Source organism: Macrobrachium nipponense, chromosome 11 (assembly GCF_015104395.2).
Source record: "Macrobrachium nipponense isolate FS-2020 chromosome 11, ASM1510439v2, whole genome shotgun sequence".
Lineage (NCBI taxonomy): Eukaryota > Metazoa > Arthropoda > Malacostraca > Decapoda > Palaemonidae > Macrobrachium > Macrobrachium nipponense.
This window is the reverse complement of record NC_061087.1, coordinates 95,215,051-95,235,617: the sequence shown is the minus strand read 5'-3', so window position 1 is coordinate 95,235,617 and position 20,567 is coordinate 95,215,051. Positions and strand designations below refer to the sequence as shown.

The following is a 20,567-nucleotide window of genomic DNA, read 5'->3' as shown; positions in this document are numbered from 1 at the left end:
TACATAACCATGAAACTTCAATACCCATGGCATGGGGAAATTGCCCTGTTATGTGAATTGCACAGTTTGAGAGGAACACATAAACTCAATTACACTTCTAAATGATTAAACACGTTTTTGATCGTAAAAAATTTACCTAAATGCTTTAGTCACAAATCTTGATCAGGCATTTTTTTTCAGATACTTACATGATCAAGTTCAAACTAGACCAGGTTTCAGAGCAGTTTTGGATGCACCTCAATGTACGAATGTTTGCTTCTGGTATATTCCTACCAGTATGAGACACCAACCAGAAACTCCAGAGTGGTGGAACAAGCTTTCACAGGTCAGAATATGTGTGGTTATTTTCCAGTACCAATAAAATTTCATGTTTTATTTTCTTGTGTGAAAGCTAAGTTGGGTAGAACAGACTTCTTGAACTACAAAAGTAGGCAAGAGCCAGTGTTGAAAATTAGTTTTACCTTCTTTCCTAAAATCATGCTCAATTATGAGGCAAGTTGATTATTTTTTTATAGTACAAAATCTCTATATTATGTTGCCAAGTTGTAAAACTTTTTTTTTTTTTTTTTAAATTTCCAGTATCATACATGTTGACAAGGTTTGTCAATTCACAGCCAATACTTTTCCCCATGTGATATATATTATTTTCCCTTCTATGCATTGGTATAATTCGTAATCTGAGCTTATTTTTTTTCATATACATTGCTTGGCCTAAAGCACGATGTGATATAGTTATTGTTGCCATCAATGACAGCATGCTTAACATGCTCCTCAGGCTGGTCAACATAACTATATAGTATGTATTATACCTCTGCACCATTATAACAGTTGACCTAATAACCTCAACATCATGAAATTTTCAAAATAGGAATATACGTTAGTGTGTTCAAGTGTTAGTTTCTTACTGTAAATTATCCATTTGTATTTTTTCTAAAATTTTATTTAAAACATTTACAGGCAGTCCCCGGGTTACGACGTTCCGAGGTTAAGGCGCTTTTCAATTATATTCATCAGAAATTATTTCCAGGGTTACGACGCCTACAACACTGATCTGGCAGATGAAATATGACACCAAAAATGCAAAATAATCAATATTTGAAGGTTTTTTTCATAAAAAATGCAATAATGTAGTTTACATAGTTTTCAATGCACCCAAAGCATTAAAAGTAAAGTTTTTCTAGGATTTTTGACGATGTTCTGGCTTACGACGATTTTTGGGTTACGACGCGTCTCAAGAACAGAACCCCCGCCGTAACCCGGGGACTGCCTGTATCTGTTTTTCCTAAAATATTAGGTGTCCAATGTACATGAAGCCTTTTTTGTTGGTGTCCAGACTAGTAGTTTTTTTTTATTTATCTTATAAAATTTCATATAGTATTTGTTAAACTCTCTTGTTATGCTTCTATTTTTGCTGCACAATTCATTGAAACATGAATACATCCACGTGTTTTCACGAGTTTTTCATTTTTATAATAAAATAACTCGGTAATTAATGTTATAATTTCTAACTAAACTGCAGCTAAGTTTTGAAATGAGGGTAGCCTTTATAAATTTAAATAAAGGGTTGTCAATTATCATCTCATAACAGCAGCATTTTCTTAATGTCTTCAACAGGTTGCACCAAAACTCAAGGCAAAAATGGTTGAAAATGGTGAGCTAATGATTGGTTACCAGCCAGTGCCAGATAAAGGTTTGGTAAATTTCTTCCGTCTGGTTAACTACTGCTCACCATCTCCAACTCAAGAACATATGGACCATGTACTAGATGTCATACAACGATTAGGGGAAGAAATTGAAAACTTATAAGGTAGGGAAGATAGAAAATGCAACATTTTAATTTCTCTCCATAAATGATGACTGTCTTATTATTATTTCATTAGATGAAACCTTGGAACAAGCACACGAGTCAATGACTTGAAATTCAAGCTTTCAAAGAATGTTGGTTTCAACCTCCCACTGCAGCAGTAACTGATCGTGAAAGTAAGCCAGTGATTTTTCATTGCCCCGTGGGAGGCGCGAACTCGCGACATCCGAGTGGCTTGCCACAATAGTAACAAAACTATTCTATTTTGTACAGAATGGTTTGGTGTTGTGGATGAAAGAAACTTTGAGTAGCACTTTTGGGAAAGTTTCCCTTACTAGGAGAAGACCTTTTACTCCTTGAATCCAGTTATCATTACAGTCGCCATCTTACTACAAATATTTAAGTTATGAGCAGCAATACAGTAGATACGCACAGGGTTGCAAGTTCAAATTTTGCTCATCACATCTTGTATTCTGCTAGTAAGAATTTTTGCATAGAACAGAACAACACAAAGAAGAAGAATCACCAGTTCCTTGAACTTCTTCCTGATTATCCAGAGTATTCTCGTGATTATCAAGAATACACATTCATGCTCTAAAAATATTCATGCTTCTTTCTATCTTCCAAATTTACCTTGTTCTGTGATGAATTCCCATTTTATATATTTCCCTTATCCTCTCCATAGGAAATATTTAGTTTGCATTTTTGTCAATAGATGGCAATGTGCACTGTTTACTTTATGAACTTCAATGTCAGACGCTGCTGCTGCTGCAAAATTCTCTCCAAGTTCATAATTTTCAAAGCAGAAATACTCTCCAAGTTCATAACTTTCAAAGCATAGAAAAAATACTAAATTTTGAATGCCTCCCGAGTGAAATTGGTTATGTAGACACCAGCAAAAATTTTGCACTACATATGAAAAAACCAACTTACAAACACTCGTCTGGAACTAACTCATTTATAAGTAGGGTGATGACTGTACTGCCTCATATGCAATGAATTCGGCTGTAATTGAGGAACTTGTTCGATGGTCTAAGAGAGTTCATGCCTAGTAAAATGAAATCCCCAAAGGGAATTCAAACATGATAGAATTTTACTTAAACAGTCATCAATTAGGTGAGAGGATAGGCTACAGCTCTATAGTATTCGTGACCAATTTGAGTTAAGAAACAACCAGTAGTTTTAGGTTCATTAGGTATTTAGGTATAGTAAGAAGAACCAGTAGTTTTAACAATCATTAAGTACCATAATGCTCCAAGCATCTAAATGTGTTGGAACGATGCAAATGTCTAGTACTCATTTGAAGATGTTGCTGTCAACCAGGAAAGGGACAGTGATCAAGGAAAGGAGTAAATGACAGTAAAGTTTAAGATTGGCACCTTGCTATGGTAGTTCCAGGGACAAATCCATCCTGTATAGTCTCAAACATCAGCTAATGTAGTGAGGGGTCTTTATGCACCTGATTCTTGAATCATGTTCTTGGCCTACCATCTCGTCGTGATGGTTATCAGTGAACATGAATGTCTCGCTCAAATGGTTATCAATGAACACGAATGTTAATCCACGTTACCTAAGGAATTCTAGTAGCTTAACAGTTTTCCCCAAAACTTTTTTCTTGTGTAAACAAAAATTCAAGCATGGGAAAATCAGCTAGAGGTATTCTTCTAGCTTCCATTTGTGTGTGCTGTAACAATAGGAAATATTTGCAAAAAATGTTTCATCTTACAAGACTAATTTAAGTATCCACTGGAAGAAAATGATTAAGCAACATTTTCTGAAATATCCACTGGAAGAAAATTATGAAGTAACATTTTCCTTTATATGGGCATTTTTAAGTGTTACTAATCTGAATGTTGTCTTCTTGAAAAGCAATGATTGATCATAGGTGTTTAGTTATCACTACTGATGATTGAAGATGTCAAGTTTGTGGTAAGATAATATGTCCATGAATTTCCCTAGACTTGGCACAAACATAGCGATGGAGGAAGCAACGTGTTCAGCAGTAGTAGTCAAAACCCCTTCCAGAAGTGACTGCATGGAGACCAATTGACAAGCCTAGGGATGTTTTACATGGACACCCCTCAAAAGTTTGGCACAGGCCAGTTTCCTTCTTGACCATGCAGCAGCTCCATGACTTGACAGGAGGCAGAGGAGAGGCAATGACTGAGGCATCATCTGAAGAAAACTTATTGACAGAAGGAACAGGAATTGGTACTTGTGCAGCTTTTCCTATGCAAACTGGAACCAGTGACTTATGGACTAACTGAAGCACTGCTTATGAGTTTGGTAGAGCACTGCTGATCTAAACAAGGTGGGTGGAGAACAGAATCCTTGCTGTCATTGCATTGAAAAAATTAACATAATTCTCCAGCAAGACAGGAGAGAGAGAACTGAACTAAATGAAAGTCCAATAAAATTAAGACAAACTGGCGCAGCTGGAATGCCTATGCTTTCCATACACCGTTTAGCCTGATAAGTTGATATGACAAATTTTTTTTGAATGGCTTCATGAAGCCATTGCATGTCAAGTATTTTTATACTTTTTTTTTTATTACTGTTCCTTAGTGTGGTCTTCGGACGCAGACTCATCTCAAAATCTTTGATAAAGTTATGTCATCAGTTGAGTTTTATTTGCCAACTCTTATTTTTAGTTGTGGCATAGATGTGCTACAATGATTAACGTACCTGACCTAGGTGTTTTCGCTTGCAACAATAGGCAGACTGCTGCTACAGAATGACTTTTTCTAGCATCAGGCTCGCTACTACTGTATGCAAGTTTATCTTGGCTACGCTACTACAAATAGTTTGCTAGTGTAGTTGAGGAATCCTCTGAAATCCATATATTTAAGCAAGGAGTAAATTCATTCCTGGTCTCTGTTGATATCTCCTGAATTTAATTTTTTTTTTATAAATTCCCTCATACTTAACCTTTTCCTATGACATCTCTCTCTGAATCATTTATCACCTTTTCTTGTGACATCTCTCTCGGCAGGCTGATTTCCCTTAGAAACCCTCTTGGGTTTATAATCTGTTGACTCTGTCTGTAAGGGTTTTCAGCTGAAGATTTAAAGAAGAAAGAAATATGTTTCTAAATTTACTGTTCCAGCTCTGGTGCATTCTTGTATGTTGAGTGACTACTGGTCTATACTCAGAAATGATTAGTGCTGGGCAGATCAATTATAAGATAAGATCATCCATGTATTCCCATGATTACAGCACTAACATTACAATGGAACCTCAGTTTTTGTAGACTTTTTCTGACAATTTTGTCTCGGGTTTCGTACATTTCCTCTATTTTATACTCGGAAATGGTCCTTCTGGGGCTCACTGTGTGACTGTCCCATATTAGCGCCCATACAATTCATCCCGTGTTCTCTCATGATGCGGTACCAGTGCCCAAAACAAAGCAACCAGTGTTCTCTCGTGACCCATTCTGCTTTTGTTGTAGTTTTTTTGTGCTTTTTTTTTTATTTGAGTACAAATGCTAAATAAGCCATTAGGGAGGGGGCTCAAGAAAGTTCCAAGTGCCAGCCCTTCTGTAAAATTGGCGAGAAACACTAGAATTTAAGAAAGAATGCGTAGTAAAGTATTGGTGGGTGTTGCATGCTAATCACAGTATAAAAATGCCTACAAGCGCTGCTGTCAGTGAATTTAAGGCCAGCAGAGGCTGGTTTGAAAAATTCAGAAAACTACCAGGCATACATAATGTGCTTACTTCAGTGATTAAGGGCATGTTTACAAAGTGGAGTGATGTAAAAGATTTTGTGAAGAATCCTCACCCCAACAAAGATGTTGGGAGACATCATCTTTAATGACAATGCCATGTGCCACTTTATGCAAATTTTAAAGAATGGCAGAAACTACCTGTAGTTAACTACAGGTAGTGCCAGTAAAAAACTAAAAGTAACCCCAGATAGGTCCTTAATACCTGAAATCCTTCTGGAGGGGGATTCCCCTTCCAAACAATAACTTCTCTTCCCCTTCTCTCCATCTGCCATCCACTAACAATTCTCTGTCATAAAGGTAAGTGATGTTAAATGTTCGTTAAGTTTTGTTATTCATTTAATTTCTCGTTTTACGTATGTAAAACTGTTTATTCCCTATCAAATTAATTTTTTTTTTACTACTTTTGGGGGTCTGGAATACATTATTTTTATTTACTACAGTATTCCCTAAGGGAATTATTTCTCCCACATGCATGTGAATGCCAAATGCTGAGCATTTACATTTGAAGAATCTGTCAAGTGGAACAGCATGAGATGTCCAACCCTGTCCCTGAACTGGCGTTCAAAAGCATTTTGCCAGCCCAGTATGTACAAGTCTCCACTCCCCTTCTATCTGGTGGTGTTTTATAAGTTCTTAAATAGTTTAATAATCCTGTTGTCTCCTCTGGGACAAAAACTGTCAACTAATTATACCATCCTGTCTCATTACTTTTAATATATTGTTCATGGATAGCTATTGTCCGTCTTGCTTAAGGGATTGAGGAGGCAAATATCAAAGGTAATAAGGACTAGATGCTAGTGGGGGACCCGAATCAAGAATGACAACTGGTTGCTGAAGCAGAAAATCTCCCAACACTCAAGGCTTTGAACTGATGGACTCCCAGGTCTAACAATTTCCCAAGGACAGTCCATGGCCTGGAGAGGAGAGGAGAGGGTAGAGAGGGTGACATAGCTTCATCTGCACCCTTAAAAGGAGACTACTTTTAACTTCTGGATGAAAGGGCAACATCAGCTATATGGCTAAGAAGTTGAACAGCACTGATGTGGAGAGAAATGCCAGGACCTCATGGGCACAACCAAAGTCTGCTGTTGGTATGGGGTCATAGATTGAAACTGACAGTAAGGCAAGGTAATTGGTTGAGAAACCGCAAGGGTGGAGGACAGTGATGATATTGCAACACTCAAGATACTAATCATGTTAGCTGGAAAAAGTTTTCTTTCAATGCTTGAACAAAGTCCTCCAGGTCAGGTCCCAAGGTGTTCAGGACAGTTAGCAAGTGTAACTCTGGCACACACACCTAACATCACACTTCTCACAACCAAGCCCCTTGCACCACTCCACCACTACAAAAGTTCATGCTGTTCGGCCCTATGACTCGCCAACCAATCCCTCAACCAAGCTGAGTCAAAGTCCAAGTATTTATATTGATAAATATAAGGACAACAAATCAAAGATCTAATGAAGCTGCATCCCTATTTAAATTAAGAATATTTTAACCTTTGCCTTTGTTAACAGGAATTAGTTTTCTCTCTCAGCTGTCAAGAGAGTTGGGATGAAAACACACTGAAAATGACAAATTGTCAATGGCACATCACAGTTTTGTAGAAACAGCTCTAGTAATCCTGAAGAGAATGGTAAACCATCAATTTTAGGTTCAGGGACAGAATGAACTGGCTTCACTTCTGGATAGAGAAGCGCAATAAAATCTACCTTTGAAACTGCTTTGGCCATCCATCAAAGGATTTTTAATTAAGAAAAAACTGTGGCCGTTAAGTGTAATTTGTAGTTGGTATCCTTCCACAATGAAATTCTTAATTTGTTGGTAAATCTATTATTGGTTTCCATCTAAGATGAATTATGATTAGTTTGTAAATCTGAGTGGTTATTTTTTAATTCCTACATCTCCTTGCTATGATTACATCATTGTGTGCCTTTGGCAGTGTTCTTGTGAACTACTGTAATGTGAAGATTTATAAAGTAAAGATGGCTGGAATAGTCTTGTTTAATAATTTTACCCCTCATCCCCATAAATTTTTAATTGATTCCCTAAAACTATACATGCACTAAATAATTTATAATTCACAAAATAGGTAATGAGTATTAAAATATGAAAGTACATTTAGGCGACTACAGAAATCTAATTAGAGTAAGAAGGCCTCAGGTGTATTGGTTATTAAAAAGGTTTAGTTTTCATATGTACTCTTACATAAATGCTGCAAATTTTGTTTACCTAGATACAGACCTTAAAAATAGGAAAATCAAACATCAAGTACAAGCATAGTCTGCTTATTCTTATGACTCATCATACAGCCTTTAAAGCATTTGGTATCCATAACTGCAGTTCTCAATGAGGTTTATAAAATAAAATCTTAAAAATTTATAACAAGATTCACTATGAATCAATAAGAAATGGATACAGCAGGTTGTACAATATTCTGGGATAAATAGGAGTAGAGTACATGGTACAAGAGCAACAGCTTCATCAGCCAAAGAGAGCATAGACAATGAAAGTATTTCACTGAGGAATAGATGTGCAATTTACTTGCTAAATAGTTTAAAATTAATAAAACCCATGGCTGCTTCCATTACCAAGACCAAGACCAGAATAATCACAATGGCATCAAGACTTTATAGGGAAATACATCAATATAAAATCTATTGTGAAAATATATATTTACAATCAAGGTTCAACAGTTTTGCCAATAATTTTAAAATCACTATCACTAGATTGTTTTTCAGGTTTGTAAAGAAACTATCACAACAGAGAATTCAAATGTTTGTCATGAAAACCCTTTTTAACATTTCAATACAGGTTAATCGGAATAATTTTTAATATACTTAACAAAATAATTCATAGTAGTGCCTTATGACAAGGATAAAAAAAAAATCATTCTGCTACAATTAACAATTGAAAATTTCTGATGAAATTGAAAGAGATTATCAAAAGGCCAATGCATTGCTTGCATATTGGATGTAATTTAATTTTACTGGTATGCGAACTTGTCTAATCTGTTACTTTCATTAGTTTCCATATGTGTATACCTAGCTTTCATGAAATCTGATTTGAATTGTTACAGCTCACCTAAGTAAGATTATATTAGATCAGGAAACTCCTCCATTTCTCCACATACCCAACTGACCCATTCCAAAAGTTCTGTGAACATTGAATCATCTGCAAAGTTCTGCCTGCTACAGTTCTTGGAGATTCCTTTAATGCAAGATGATAAACCAGCCAAGATTCCCTGAAATATAAAATTTTCCATCAAGAAGGCAAACTTAAACTGCAGATCCAATACTTGCAGCTAGTTTTATAAAAATCTACATCAATATTTTTTTGACAATGCCACTCACCCCATGCTCTGTATTGTATTACAAAGGAAAACTGTACAAGGCAGCAAAAGAGTTTGGAGTGTCGTCAGGGAGGAACAAAAAAGCATTGCGACTCCATAAAGGGATTATGTAAATTGAATCAAAGATCACTAGTATTTAACAAAAAAAATTTCTAGAGAACATAAAATACATCAAATTCAAAATACTCAAATTACTAAACAGCATAAGCTCAATTGTTTCAAGATAGCCAAACTATGAAGGAATGTGTAAATTTATAACATATGCAATTTATGAGGCGGCGTTAACTGCCAACACTTTCCATGGCATACCTCAGCTGCCATGCTTCCTGCTTTTGACTTTTCATCTGTTCCCCTACGACTTCCCACTTGGCTGTTCAACTTAACAGATTTCTAATTTTTATCTATTACTCACAAAAGCAATTGAACCTCCCCATTCTAATTTTTCCCTATTACTTACTCACACAAAGCACTTGAACCTCTCCACTTCGTTCCTTCTATTCTCCTATGACTAGTTCCAAGAAAATGTTATTAAACGTGAAGTGGATATTCAAATGTGAAGCAAGGTTCCCAAGCCAGTCAGATGAGATTTGAATTAAACTTTAAGAGCAGAAAGCAGTACCCAAGAAAGATATAGAATTGGAATAAAAATAAAAACTTCCCTATGGCATTTAAGAGTACCCAATAAATTTACCTCTGGCCAAGAATGCCTCAGTAGTGACACACATTGTTCCTGCAGTGATACCGGGCTGATTAAATTTGAAGACACTAGTAAAGAAATAAATTCCTCCATCTTCTTCCATGCAGCATCTTGGTGCTTTGAGGTTGGGTTCTGGGCAATGAGCATTACAGTTCGAGGGCACATCAGGGAGGAGAGGCCACAAGGTGATGGTATTAAGCCATCCTCTTCAACAGGCCTCCACAAGGAGACAAATGCCTTTTGAATTTCTGAAGTCATTACAACAGGTAAACAACACGCTGTAAAAATATGCACTGGTGAAAAAGTCTGCACCACATAAAATGTTATAAAAAAATCTGTAACAAAATAAAATAATGTACTGTTTATTATAGTACTAGGCATTTAAGTAAGCTACTTTGAGTGACTAAAATAATTTTGTACTTCACTCAACCTTATAAGGTTATTTATAAAAGTTTTGTGATTTCTTCAACACAGCCAAACACTGGCAATGTTTACTAGACTAGTCTCATTAATTTCCATTTCAGTACACCAGAAAAATATTTTTATATTTATACTAATTACATAATGTAACCCAACAATCAAGTCAATTCTCAATTTTTATATGATTGGCTAGAAGTCTTGTTCCTAAACTGGGGGATAAAAACTGGAGTATAAAAAAGTACAAGAAACTGGATGTTTGGTAAAGAAATGAAATGTAATGGCAGATAAGGAAATGCAGGAAGCAATACACAATAAAAAGGACACCGAAATGCTCCAAAAATACCCTTCATGGTAAACGTGAACGAGAGCCAAACTAATAAGCTAATATTTCAACACATACACCTTTGTAATAATTCAATTCTACAAACATTGTGCATGAAACAGAACACAATATCTTTTGCATTTTCTCTCAAATAAAAATACAATTCAGAAAGCATGAAAAGTTCCAAAGTTCACTCAGAAAGATAGCATTGGTATAAATATAAATACCCACCAAGAGCAACAGCCAAATCTACAGTAAGTGTCTCCAATGCTCTGAAGACAGTCAGCGTAACATCCTCTCTTTTGCTGACAACCTGCTGGATACTGTGAATCAAATTCTGTACATCACTGGCAAAATCCACTTTGTTCATTTCTGTATTTACTGATGATATCAATTTGTATACCATTGCCTGAAAAAGAAACACTAATGTTTTAAATTTAAAGAAAAAACTTTTATTATAAGTTTGGCTTTACATATAGGACATACATTCCAACCTGAATTCTTTGGCTTTGAGACAACATTAAAAAGATATAAGAATGAAAATGAGAGGGTTGAAGAAACACTTTTTATAATATCCAATGATGAAATACCTGAGTATTTTAATTATGAAAATATGATAAGTATGTTTTCAAAATTTCTTCATGAATAAAGTACTACAAATACAAGATGCATATAGGCTCCTTCAATTGGGACCTATTAAATACCCCTACTCATATCAATTTCCTGAACTTAACATCTGACATTTTTAACGCAAGATGGGATGCCTGTAAGCCGTTTGCAAATATCTCAGCCCAGTACAATATAACCTTACACACCAACACGGGAAGAGTAAAAAAACTGATATCAAGTACACTCTAATTGAATATTTGATGTCTCCAGCTAGTTAAACAAGAAAATGCTTGACTACCAACTTTAAAAGGCTTCACAATTAAATACAGGGCCTGACAATAAAGTGAAATTGTTTATATAAATGAATTACTATAAAGGAATTTACCAAACATAACCCATTTTCAATTTAATATCATTCCATCTATATGCACCAAACTGCAAAGTTAAGAGAGATTAAACTGTATCTCAAACAAGGAAAAAAATACCTGGTTCAAATTAAAAATATATCTGTGAGAAAAACAGGTGCCTCAGACTAAATTATGAATCTATCACTCCCTCTTAAGAATTCATGACAAGAGTGCAAACTTTTTGCAATACTACCTAGAAGCTGGTATAATTTAGCTTGTTCATACATAATAAAAAATAATTACAAAACATACTAGTGCACTCGACATTACCTATCAATAAAACTATATAAAAAAAACTTGTTTTGGAAATTACTTACCTTTAATAATTTCAATAAACAGGAAGGCGGCATTACATCAGGATCATGCTCTTTGGCTGTTACAGGCAAACTTTCTAGGGCACTTGGTTTCTTGGCTACAGGGCGAGGAAGGTGTGGCTGGTTACTAGGGGCTGAAAGCAAAACATTCAAAATTAGTTATCTACAGTTGTAGAATACCTGAAATTAATTTAACAGCTTGTTTTAACAGAGCTTATATGGTACATCAAAATATTAAAATTACATATCTAATACATTCCTTTACCCCAAGATAAGATCCTTAAATAACTCGCTCAATACCGAAAGTCCATGTCCATTTATCATTTAAATCACAGAGAATCAATCAGTGACAGTTATATCCATGTTACTAACATATCCGAGGCTCTCAAAATTGGATGTATAGTGCCAAAAAAGGATTAAGCCTCTTAAAAGTAAATTACATAAAATTTGCAATATGCAAACTGAATATACAGTTTCAAATTTTCCTAAAGGCCTGAAATGTAAGATACATTTGAAAACTAATACATACAGTATTATAATCTACACAATAACAGTAGCTGCTTGTATAACATTTTCACTAAAAACAAAAACTTACAAAGAGGGGTATCTGAAAAGGAGAGACTAGACTGATATCCAGATGCATTGGTTTCCCCTCCTAACGCAGAAACATCAGAAGACTCTAACAAGGAGAGAGTTGTGTCATCCTGTGAACCTTGCCCAGCAATCTGAAATGGATTGAAAATATTAAGCCCAAATTTTGGAAAACTAAATATTACTCAGTTTGTACTGAGTTAAAAGTATTCAGCACATGTAATTTGGAAAACTATTTAAATATCTTGATTTTACATTTAATTCTTGACTAGCACACAATACTGTATGGAGGTGGTGATGAATCACTGATTTTTCCTTAAAAAGAATGACTCCAACACAACTACATCAATTACGTACAGCCAGTAAATCGGCAGTCTTCTGAGCTTGTCGTATTAGCCGCTCACTATCCAAGGTGAGTTCTTTACAAAACTGGGATGGAGTAAGATGTGACTGGGTCCATGAATGAACCTTTTCCATGGTGCTTCGGACTATAAGCTTCTGGCATACCTCCACCTCCTAGACATAAACATTGTTTATTATAAAACAACTTTAAAAAATTACAGAGGCAAAAATCACTCAAAAAAGTATAATTTGGTCTGCCCAAAGAAATGCTGTGTTCAGCATTAACCTAAAAATAATTAAAGTTTTTCAAGAAATCAAAATAGCATATAAACAGTAAACAAATTTCCTTTTATAAACAATACTTAAATGTTGTACTGTATTATCACATTACAAAAAATTTAATTTAATTAATTTAAAATATTTTCAAAGGTAGAACTTTAATGGTTCATGTTGTACTGAAAGCTGAATATGCTTTTATTACTATATTATATTTTCACGATATATAAATACAAAACTTTGGCAAATCTAACAATGATCATTTATGTGCATGGCAGTATTTTTCTTTTATCATTTGCTGTAGACTGTATCTACCAAGTTAAATGGTTATATATAGTGTAATTTTGAAAATAAATACTCATAATTTATATGTTCAAGAATTAAATACAGCAAATATAAAGTCAGAAGAGCAAGTTGAAGTTGGCCAAAAATGACAAATTTTTAACCAATTTATATTTTCTATAACTAACAAACCTGAGGTCTTAACATTAGGATAATACTAGTGCCAAGCTGGAAACTTAGAATTAATAAAAAAAAAACTTGTGAGATCCAGGGACTATTGGCATCTGTACCAGGTCACAGGGTATTGTAGTTCCCAGAATGCCCTTGGCATCCCATGACCTATCAGTTACTCTTCCATCCCAGTTTAGACTTTTAAAAGGGTGGTTTGAGGTGGGCCTTATCTGTTAAGACCTCAGGTTTGTTAGTTATGAAAAATACAAATTGGTTAAAAACTTGTCATTTGTTCATATGCGAAACAAACCTTCCGTCTTAACATCAGGATAGACTTACTATTGGTGGGAGGTAAGTCTCTATAACCGACTGGGAGTTTGCCACCTTTATCCATTTCCGAATAGATGTATTCTAAGACAATGGACCATTAACCTTTGAACCGAAGATATATGAGAATCTATTGGTTTCCCTCTGGGTGTTTCATACAATACCATGGCTTATTGCATTACAGAAGGTGGAGAGCTATCCGTTCTCATAAACTACTCCTGTCCCTGTACCTGGATCTATTATCACCCCGTTCTCTTCCTATTATTGAGAGGAGTGTGTTGCTACTGAAAAGTATCCTATACTCTAGATAATCTTTACAGTATGGCTGTCCCCCTCACCTGCATCTAGTCCGTTCCAGCTCATGATGGTACTCCCCATCTTACTGCCCGTAGGTAAAGGAGTAGTTAGAAAAGTAGTAAAGAAGGAAGACCAGTCATCTCATTCATTCTACTTTCATACCTTCATCTTAGACTAGACACTAACTGACCCGCCAGGGGTACCGGATGAGCTATACCACTTGTTAGGCAGCCACCACTGGACCCAAGGGAAAAAACGTGTCCAAGGATCTATGGGCAACATCTTTTAAATAAAAGGAAGTGAAAGTTGTTTATCGTCGCCAAATACCAGCTTTCAAAATCCTCTCCACAGACATATTTTTCTTGAATGCCCCTGATGTCATGAGCTCTAGCTCTCTCCAGGCTATTTGACCTTCTGTCTCCTGCCATGTATGCATTCCTGATCGTTTCTCAACCAAAACGATAGTGTTCCTAACACTTTCTTCTTGTTCCATCCTGTACTTACAAAAACCTTTGGCATCCTGGCCTGAGATGCCGCATTCTTCTTAAGTATGCTCTTAGTACTCTGACAGGGCATGGCAGCATTTCTTCAGGATCATTGTCCACTAATTCTCCCAGAGAAGGTATGGAAAAGGAGTTGAATCTGCCATCCACTACTGATGGGTTTTAAGTTTTGGCAACGAATTCTGGGACAAACTCGAAAACCATAACTTCCAACCTCTCCTCTCGAATGCTTCACCACATATGACAAACCATGCAACTCCCCCACCCTTTTGACTGAGGCTAGAGCCAATAGGAAGACTGCCTTCAGGGTCAAGCTTCTATCTGCAGACTATCTCAATGGCTTGTATGGGGGTTTTGTAAGGCTACTCAGTACCATGGTCAAATCCCAATCTGGGGCTTTTAGTTCCTTCGGGGAACAGGACTGCTCAAAACTCTTCATTAACATAACCATTTCCTATGTTGGTATTTGTAAATGACATTACCAGAATCCAAGCAGATGCAAAGTCATTCTCTCTCAATTTCCTACTTCTAAAGTGACTGAGTTTTGAATATTTTTTTTTATTATCAAGTACTCTAGACAAACCATTTAGTTAATAATGACAAATTTTTAATCAATTTGTATTTTTCATAACTAACAAACCTGAGGTCTTAACATTAAGATAAATACTTAGCGCCAGCTGGAAACCGGTAAAGTTAAAAAATTGTGTACGCAAGGACTATTGGCATCTGTGCTTGGTCACGAGTCATGTGGAGCCACCCACATACCCCTCTTTAACTCGTGACCCCGTTAATTATTCTTCCAACCCAGGTTAGTTGATAGAGGGGTGGTTAGAGGTGGGCCTTTGTATGTTAAGACCCCAGGTTTGTTAGTTATTAAAAATACAAAATGGTTAAAATTTGTCATTTGTTCATATACAAAACAAACCTTTGGTCTTAACATTAGGATAGACTTACTTTTGGTGGGAGGTAAGTACTATTAACCAACTGGAAGTTTGCCAACTTTGATCAGTTTTTTTCTGAACAGCAGTATTCTATGAAACAAATGACTCTAAGATATATATAAATATCATAGAGTCAGACTTCTGGGTTTCTACACAATGTCAGAGTTCATTGCCTCTGAGGAAGATAAGAATATCTGTTCTTCTAACAAACTAATTTATTCACTTATGTAGGTTTGTTATCATTCCTCTCCCCCTTGCTAAAGAGAGGAATGTCATGCTACTGATAGATACCTTACTGATACTAACCCTAAGAGTATGGCTACTTCACTCACCTGTATCTTGTTCATTCCAGCTTACGATGGTACTCTCTTCTTACTGCCCAAAGTAAAGGAGAAAGAAATTTGAAAAGGAAAGAGGCCAGTTATCTCATCCATTTCACATTCATACCATCATCTTAGACAAGATACCAACTGACGCCAGGGGTGCTGGATGAGTTACACAATTTGTTGAGCAGCCACCCAAACTCTCAAATTTCAATGAACAGACAGATGCCTTCTTAAATTGCTCAATATGAGTTCATTCCTATAAATGTCACGGGTTCTTTCCTTCCCTCTGTCATTAAATAAGGCCCTTCTGGCACTTCTTTCCTGACTCGACCTGTCTCAACGAAAAGTCTTCGTCAAACAACATGTCAAAGAAGTACAAGGTTCTAACAGAACCTCCCATTAAACGTCCAATGAACTGCGGGTAACATTCTTTATGTAGAACCTGGAAAAAAATGGTTCAATACAGTCACGAACCAACCATCACGATCATTTTAACAGATATGTTCTTAATTGCCAGAAAGGCATGTATTCCTCTGATGACCTTCCCTTCTGTATGACCCAAATTGGCAGAAAGGCACGTATTCCTCCGATGACCTTCCCTTCTGTATGACCCAAATTGGTACAACTTGACAAGGAGTAGGCTTGACTGCTCGCCTCAAATAATAAAAATACATGGAAATGTCTGACCAATCTTCCTCTGTTTGGCTTATGTTCCCTTAACGTCTACCACATTTATGTTCTAGGTGATGTAGTTCTTTCAATAACCACAGAGTACTACTCTGACAAGTCAAAGCCGGCCCTCCTGCAGGTCTCTAACGCATACCCACGCCGTACTAAACTTGTCTAAAAACATATCTGTCATCATGACCTGTGCTATATGGCTCATTATCCTAGATAATGGGGCAAATTGGAAATTGCTGTTCCCAACTACTTTTGAATCTATGTCAAAAACCTGGCTACTGAGTACTCCCACTCTACCAAGGTCAGAGGGAGACAGTTTCCCCGGTCAGTTTCCTGTAATGTGACTGATGTATGGGCTCAGTGGTAACCCAGTGAGTCTACTCTAATACAAAGTATTTTTCACGTAGTAGATCAGAGTTTCTTATGTGCACCAGCCAGTTCAATGCTCTTGAGTCATCTGAAGATTACTCAGTGTGAAGTGATATTCACATACCAGATGACCCAATCACCAGTCAAATGTGTATCACCATACAGGTAACTACACCATACATGTAACTACAGAGAGACTTCCCTCTGTTCTGACAACACCTCCACCCAAAATCTTAAAAATACCAAATTTGTAACTAATTTGTATTTTTCATAACTAACAAACCTGAGGTCTTAACATTAGGATTTACTAGCGCCAAGCTGGAAACCGGTAGAATTAAAATTACACTTGTGAGATCCAGGGACAATGGCATATTTCCAGGTCACGGGGCATGTATACCCAGAATGCCCACGGCTACCTGTGACCCATCAGTTATATTTCTAACCCTCATTTAGACTGCTAGAGGGGTGGTTCGAGGTGGGCCTTTAAACTGTTTGAAGACCTCAGGTTTGTTAGTTTATGAAAAATACAAACTTAGATTACAAAATTTGGTATTTGTTCATTACACGAAACAAACCTTCGGTCTTAACATTAGGATAGACTTACTATTGGAGGGAGGTAAATCTATACAACTGACTGGGAGTTTGCCACCTTATCCATTTCCGAATATATAGGGAAATTCTAAGAGAATGGACAATGAACCTAGGACCAAAGATATAAGCGGATCTATTGGTTTTCTCCCACTGGGTGTAGATACCATTCTACTGTTTACTCTTGTCCCTTGCAACTGGATCCACCTTCACCCCTCTTTTTCCCTATTATCCAGAGGGGTGTGTTGCTACTGAAAAGTATATCATCAGCTAAGATAGCTTCACAGTATGGCTGACCATCTCACCTGCATCTAGTCCGTTCCAGCACATGACGGTACTCTCCTTCATATTGCCCGTAGTTAAAGGAGTAGGAAGAAAGTAGTAAAGAAAAAAAGACCAGTCATCCCATTCATTCTACTTTCATACCTTCATCTTAGACTAGACGCAAACTGACCCGCCAGGGGCACTGGATGAACTATATCACTTGTTGGGCCGCCACCACTGGACCCAAGGAAAAGGTGTCCAAGGATCTATGGGCAACATCTTTCAAATAAAATGAGGTGAAAGTTGTTTGGCGCTTCCACACACCAGCTTTCAGAATTTTATCCACAGACATGTTCTTAAATGCCAGGGAAGCACTCACACCCCTGATGTCATGAGCTCTAGCTCCCACCTGGCTATCTGACACTCTGTCTTCTGCTGTATAAGCATCTCTGATCGTCTCCCTTAGCCAAAATGATATTGTATTCTTGGACACTTCCTTCTTGTTCCGTCCTGTACTTACGAACAACCTCTGGCAACCCCGGCCATGAGGGTGCCTTGTTTACTCTTTAAGTACTCCCTTAGTTGCCCTGACGGGGCACAGGAGCATCTCGGCTTTGTCGTTGTCTACAAAGTCTGCCAAGGAAGGTATGGTAAAGGAGTCGAATCTGCCGTCTACTATTGTTGGATTTTGGGTCTTGGCCACGAATTCTGGGACAAACTCACATACCATTGATCTCCAACCTCTCGAGTGCTTTATGAGATATGAGAGGCCATGTAGCTCCCCCACCCTTTTGGTTGAAGCCAGGGCCAATAAGAAGACTGTCTTCAGGGTCAGGCTCCTATCCGTGGACTGCCTTAGTGGTTCGTAGGGGGGTTTTGTCAGACTACTCAGTACCTTGGTCAGATCCCAATCTGGGGCTTTTAGCTCCTTTGGTGGGCATGACTGTTCAAAGCTCCTCATCAGCATGGCCAACTCCCATGAAGACGATATGTCCACTCCTTTCATTCGTAAGACTGAGGCTAGAGCCGCCCTGTACCCCTTCACTGCAGATACAGACATATGTTTTTCTGTTCTGAGATATATCAGAAAGTCTGCTAACTGCTGAAAAGTGGTACCGAGTGGAGACACGTTCCCTCTACGACACCAATCACAGTATGCTGACCACTTTCCTTGGTATACTGTCGCAGATGATTTTCTGATATTACCTGCATCTGAGTTGCTGCTTTCTGCGAAAACCCTCGCTCTCGGAGGAGATACTTGACAGTCTCCACCCGTGAAGCGATAGGGACTTCACCGACTGGTGGTACCTCTCCACGTGAGGCTGACACAGAAGGTTGCTCCATGGAGGTAACTCTCTTGGCACATCTACTAGGAGTTCCAGTAGGTCTGGAAACCACTCTGCTTTCGGTCCCATAACGGGGCTACCAGGGTCATCTTGAGGTTCTGAGACCGCATTACCCTGTTCAGAACCTGACGGATTAGACAAAATGGAGGGAAATGCGTACACGTCCAGATTGTCCCAGGGGTGTTGTAGCGCATCTTCTGCTACTGCCTCTGCGTCCGGGACTACTGAACAATACACTTCCAACTTTTTGTTGTACCTGGTTGCGAATAGGTCTATGATCGGTCCTTCCCACAACATGAGCATCCTGTCCACTACCTGTTGGTGTAGGGACCACTCCGTTCCCAGAATCTGATCCCTGCGGCTCAACTTGTCGGCCACTATGTTTCTTTTTCCCGGAATATACCTGGCCTTGATGTCTACCAGGTTCTCTATAGCCCACTGGTGAAGTTGAACTGTCATCACATGTAACTGCCGAGAAATTAGGCCTCTGCTTGTTTATATAAGCTACTACTGTGGTGTTGTCTGACATCAATACACTGAGTGTCCCTTTACTCTCTCCCTGAATTCTTGTAGAGCCAGAAAAGCTGCTTTCAACTCCAGCACGTTTATATGGAGTTCTCTGTCCTTGCAACTCCATTTTGCTGACACCATCAACTCCTCCATATGGGCTCCCCAGCCTTCTAGTGACGCATCCGAGAACAGCAAGAGGTCTGGGGAGGATTGTTGAAGGGGGACACCCACTGTCAGATTGTCGTCGTTCACCCACCACAGCAAGTCTTTCCTCACTTCTGCCGACAAGGGAATTTGCTCGTACGGGTGATCTACTGTTGGTGCACCAAAACTCCTTCATCCTCCATTGTAGGGACCGAAGGTGTAGCCTTCCTTGTAGTACTAGCTTCTCCAGGGAGGTTAGGATTCCCAGCACCACCTGCCACTGTCTTGCTGGCTGTGTCTGCTTTCCCAGAAAGGCATTCACCACTTGTTTTGCATTTCTCTATTCTTTGGTCTGTCGGGAATACTTTGGCTTGTGTTGTGTCTATCACCATTCCCAGATATTCCAAACGTTGACTTGGATCCAACTGCGACTTCTGCTGATTCACCACAATACCTAGGCTGTGACAAAGCTGCAGGAGGGCCGCCCTGTCCCTGAGTAATTTCTCCCTGGACTTTGCTATCACCAGCCAATCGTCCAGATATCTTATTAGCCTGATCCCCTGAGCATGTGCGCCCCCGCCGACACGAGGGTGAACACTTGTAAAAACTTGAGGAGACGTTGTCAATCCGAGCACAGGATCTTGAATTCGAAAGCTTTCCCTGCAAGACTGAAGCGGAGAAATTTCCTTGAAGACTGATGGACTGGTATCTGAAAGTATGCGTCCTTTAGATCGACTGTCAGCATAAAGTCTCCGGATTCTGACTGCTTGTAGAACCGTTTTCGGAGTTTCCATCTTGAAACTGGTTTTTCCTTATAAACAGATTCAGCGTTGACATGTCTATTACTGTCCTCCACTCCCCGTTGGCTTTGGGTACCAGAAAACAATCCTGCTGTAGAAGCCTTTTGTCGGACTGCATACTTGTTGCACAGCTCCTTTTTCCATCATCTTCTTCACTTCG

At 38.0% G+C, this 20,567-nt stretch overlaps 1 protein-coding gene and 1 long non-coding RNA gene across 3 annotated transcripts; one reads left to right on the top strand and one right to left on the bottom strand.

Moving 5' to 3' along the window:
- The first annotated feature begins 186 nt into the window (after positions 1–186).
- LOC135207597 (uncharacterized) lies at positions 187–7,538 on the top strand. 2 transcript variants are annotated; one of them, XR_010312999.1, is made up of 3 exons: positions 187–325; positions 1,615–1,807; positions 3,764–7,538. It is a non-coding gene; the product is annotated as an uncharacterized LOC135207597 (long non-coding RNA). The 2 variants fall into 2 exon arrangements; XR_010312998.1 differs by lacking the exon at positions 3,764–7,538 and having other exon boundaries at positions 1,615–1,865.
- A 262-nt stretch (positions 7,539–7,800) lies between these two features.
- On the bottom strand, positions 7,801–12,756 carry LOC135207580 (uncharacterized; the record flags this gene model as incomplete). The annotated part of the gene is given in 6 exon segments (XM_064239431.1): positions 7,801–8,772; positions 9,572–9,855; positions 10,551–10,728; positions 11,653–11,783; positions 12,245–12,374; positions 12,598–12,756. Coding segments are annotated over 6 exon segments (1,032 nt in total), but the record flags the coding sequence as incomplete, so codon positions are not given.
- Positions 12,757–20,567: the final 7,811 nt, after the last annotated feature.